The sequence below is a fragment of the Lygodium microphyllum genome, chromosome 13, assembly GCF_053477565.2.
Source record: "Lygodium microphyllum isolate KBCC chromosome 13, Lygodium_microphyllum_v1.1.10, whole genome shotgun sequence".
Taxonomy (NCBI): domain Eukaryota; kingdom Viridiplantae; phylum Streptophyta; class Polypodiopsida; order Schizaeales; family Lygodiaceae; genus Lygodium; species Lygodium microphyllum.
The window spans coordinates 61,219,798-61,223,992 of NC_141147.1; the positions used below are offsets into that span (position 1 = coordinate 61,219,798).

Sequence of the window (4,195 nt, forward strand, 5' to 3'; positions counted from 1 at the left end):
TACAAGCCTGTGCTTACACAAGATTAGAACTGGAAACTCTTTTGAAGGTGCTGACTGAATGCTGAAGACTATAGCAAGCGTTTCATGAATCTTACAATGAACCAATTATCTTGTGCAGACACAAGTGGAGTAACACTTTTTAAGGGGATGGAATAGCATCGCAGCACTAAAGTAACAAAGGTTATAATGCATATAGCAACAAACTAGCACATCAGTTCCCATGAAACTTGAGAGGTTTCTGTCCACAAAAAGATATAATTTGTCATATATATGAAACAATAAACAACCAGGATCACAATGAAACAACTCTACTATCTGGATTCTGGAGGCATTCTCCAATGTCATAAAAAGTTTAATCTGCAAAGTAACTTCAAAAGTTCCTGTTCTAGCAAAGCTATAAAGATCCACAATCCCACAAATTGTCACCCCTATAAACAGATCTAGCTGCCAGTATCACCATATAACTACCTTACGAACATGGAGGCATTCTCCAATGTCATGAAAGGCAAATTTAACTAGATGATCAACAACACTTAAACTAAGAAATCTACTTGCTGCTTACTAGCTAAATGTTCTCTAAGCCCACTGAAACCATGACTATATCAGGATTTGCATGAGTTAACATGGAGTAGAGCTTTCCTCCTCAGAGCTCTTGTCACTAGACACTCGTCTCTTCAATGACCTTTCCTTCATTTTATAGGCCCATTCTAAACCAGCACAATAATGAAGAGGTGGATTGAACCGGCCATCCATAATGTCGGGAGGTAAAAATGCACCATTTTCAATCAGAAAACGTATAGCTTTTCTGTTCTTCTCCTTGGCAGCATTATGAAGCGGAGTCCCTGAAAAAAGTAATGGGAAATTTACAAGGTAATAAATTTAGCACTTCCTGACATTTATCATGAAATAAGTCACTTCAACAACACTATTCTTGTCTTCAATATTGCAATCTCAATGTTCAATGTTCCATTGAGATACTTACATCCACAGCCACCCTTTGTCCGGGCATCAATATTTGCACCTCGGTCCAACAACTCATCCATGACATCAATATGTCCGCCTGATGCAGCAAGATGCAAGGCTGTTGTACCTGAATCCTTGTGCCCAAAAGAAGTTTCATTAACATCAGCTCCCTCATCTAGCAGACGCTTTACCTGCATCAGTGACAGAGAACATCTTGTCATTTTGTAAAATCCTTCGTAGTCAAACAATAGGTGCCTACATCAAAAACCATAGGTTGTTGGCAGACTAGATAGCAATGTCTTGATATGTATGAGGCTTCTAAAAGCAGTGGCTCTAACAGATTATCCTTAGTGAAATCAGTGAAAAGAGTCAACCATTAGATTTTGTTCTATGGCTTGAAAACAACCATCAAAAACAGTAGGACAAGGATGCGAGAGACATGAGCACTGAAATTGTCCCTGTTGAGCTGCATCTTTCCAAATTTAAGGGGTTGTTTGAAGATACACACAAAGAGCAAGAACAATAGAAATCATTGCAGTTTTACAGCAGAATTTGAAAACTTTTTTTTTCATTATCAATCAGTCTCGACTATTAAGATAATGCAGAGCGGAGATTGAAGCATGCACAATATGTGATTCATACCTCCTGAAGGTCACCTTTCCGGGACGCAACATGAAGAGGGGTCCATCCCCTGTCGTCCCTTCCTACCAGGGTCCTTGCAAAAGAATTGCGCCTGTCAATACGGCGCTGTGCTGAAAAGTTTCGATGAAAATTGGGAGGCACCTTAACCTGTAAACTCATTTCCACCGTATGTCTGCTACAATTCTCCACACACACTAGGTGAGCTCTAACAAGAAACTCCTAGAAGATACACTAAATTAGCTCTGAGCGTCCCTGTAGCAATACAATCAGCTTTGCTTCTGCAATATATAACCGTACCACCAAATCAAAGACTGGTGTGGGATGTCAGTACTGCTGCCCAGCCCCCAGATTGAAACTTGGCACTAGTAATGCCAGAAGGCAAAAATGCCCTTTGGCAATAAGTTGCCTGCTGTGATTGACACACTTCACATGGTAGATGCAAAATCCTCAAGCCTTGCACCATTCACCGCAAGAAGAACTAAACTGCAAAAAATAGATGCTGCGAATGGCTCGGCTTTGGAGCGAGTTACATGACAGAATGAGGCTTTGGAGCGAGTTACATGACAGAATGATGCACTTACATGTTTCAAAGGCAAGCGCAACACTCACAGTTATGGAGAGAGATGGCAACAGAAGGGAGACAGGCCAGGTCCCAAAACCCTAAGATTCTGGACAGCAAACTCCCAGCAAGACACGGTAAAACGGCGAGAGAAAACGAAACAACAAGGCATCCCGATGGGCATCGTCAAGATATAGAGTTCCGGGGTGCTGCTGTGTGAACGGATGATAAAACAGAGCCTGATCAGGCAAAACCGTTACCTGTGCAGGCCAATAGACGTCCGGGAACCCTGTTAGAGGTGCTGCCAGGAGCGAAGGATTCCTGCATCTGAGATGCTGTTGCGAAGGAGTCGGACTGAAAAAAAAAAACCTAAAACGCAGGGTTACCGGAGCGTGTGCAAATGGAGGCGAGGGAGGGCGGGTCCTCTCTGTGCTCCTCTGTGGTCTGGGAAAGATCTGGCCCTGCTTCGTCCAAGATGATTGAGGCTCCCCTTGGGATCTTCTCTCTGGCAGGGCAAGACGGAGGCTGCAGAAGATGAAGCGATGTGTCTCGGACGGCCAGACGCAGGAAGGAATGAAAGGGGGAAGACGATGATGAATTCGATTCCACCTGGCTTTCTGCTTTAGAATTTGGTCATATTTTGTTATACGTTATGTCATGTCATATCTTAGGGCTAATATCCCTAAAGCTTTTGCGTTCGACGACCTTTCTTGTTCCTGTATTGTAAGGGTGCTTTGTTGAATCTCTCCACTTCCTCTTCTTAAGGATAGTTGGTCATACACGACTCATATCTTTCTTTCTTCGGTGCGTGACCTCGGTCCACACATCTTTCATTAGACAAAATGAAATCCATGAAGGTGTCACCAATTCGTGTTTTTCTGTGAGCAAGAAGAAGAGACTACGAAACATATCATGCAGTACTGTGGAGACATCCATAAGTGTTTGAAAAGGTTGTCTAATCTTCTTGACAAAGCAAGAATGCACCAAAAGATTGGGTGGAATGCTTGGCAGCAAAGGGAATTTCAATGGTCTCCTTCAAAATCCAGGTTGTCATTAGGTGAGTCCTTATGAGAGCAATCTAGATTAGCAAAAATACCATCTTATTTGGCTGTAAATGTCACATTGGCTATTTGGGATTTGTCATGGCTTAATTAGATCTAAAGTTGTTATTTTTCAGATGATGGGGAAAAAAGACTCTACCTTTAGGGGGGGTCATGAAAGTACTATAAAAGCAAATTGCATCTCACTAAAGATGTTCTACATATTATCTTCATTGATATTAATAAATCTAATGGTTTCACTTCTTTTTTTTAATTCCTTAATGATCCTCTCTTCTCTTCCCTCTTTGTGCCATGACTCATAATGCACAACTCTAGCTCACCACATAACCCTCTAGATGGGCATTTGATTTTAGATTCATTGGACTTTTCTTGATGTTGGATATGCCTAATGCCCCCCATTATGAGTAGAAGCCATGTGTGAGTCAGGTCCTGACTTGTATGTCAAATAAGATCTATATGATTGAATGGCAAAAAGGTGACCTTTGTGGACTTAGCCTTTAGGTTAGATAGAGTAGTTGAGCTAGTAGCAAGTCAAGGCACATTGCATTGAGTTGCAAGGTGTGGGAGTTATCACATACCCCATTTTTGGGGTTCAAGGGTCACCGAAGAAGCGACCCTAGCTAGGGGTTCTCTAGGGGGCCAACCGTTTTTTAATAAGTATCTAGGGAGTAGTGCTTGCCACTCAACAATAAAGGGAATATTCTTTGATCAACTAGACAAGGTTCATAATATGGTAGGTCAAGCAAGCTAACCTGACCGCCTTCCCAGTTCTTTGCCTATCATCTATCTAGATCTCTATCTAAGATTCACATTGGAAGTGCATGAGTGGACAGAGCCATCTTTGTATTAGCTTGTTTGGAATTAAAGAAGCTTATGTTTATATCTTATTTATTGTGTACGTTGTGTTCTTTGCTCGAATTATGTACATTGTGTCGTCTAATTTTTGCACTTAAAATTGACAAATCAAACA

At 41.6% G+C, this 4,195-nt stretch overlaps 1 protein-coding gene across 1 annotated transcript; it reads right to left on the bottom strand.

Annotated features, from left to right (window-relative positions):
* Nucleotides 1-235: 235 nt before the first annotated feature.
* On the bottom strand, nt 236-2,857 carry LOC148026683 (phytochrome-interacting ankyrin-repeat protein 2-like). Its single transcript, XM_087691152.1, has 4 exons — nt 2,551-2,857; nt 1,606-2,424; nt 983-1,154; nt 236-842 (listed from the first exon to the last, which is right to left on the bottom strand). The coding sequence occupies exons 2-4, from the start codon at nt 1,762-1,764 to the stop codon at nt 619-621; spliced, it is 555 nt and encodes a 184-aa protein (XP_087547278.1). The 5' UTR covers nt 1,765-2,424; nt 2,551-2,857; the 3' UTR covers nt 236-618.
* Between the last annotated feature and the right edge of the window lie 1,338 nt (nt 2,858-4,195).

What these genes read in the sequence shown, in the direction of transcription:
- LOC148026683 (XM_087691152.1), bottom strand. Translation starts at nt 1,764, where the DNA reads ATGAGTTTACAGGTTAAGGTGCCTCCCAATTTTCATCGAAACTTTTCA. An exon ending in GGAAAGGTGACCTTCAGGAG is followed by an intron (nt 1,155 to 1,605) that starts GTATGAATCACA and finishes TCACTGATGCAG; the next exon opens with GTAAAGCGTCTGCTAGATGA. An exon ending in GACAAAGGGTGGCTGTGGAT is followed by an intron (nt 843 to 982) that starts GTAAGTATCTCA and finishes TACTTTTTTCAG; the next exon opens with GGACTCCGCTTCATAATGCT.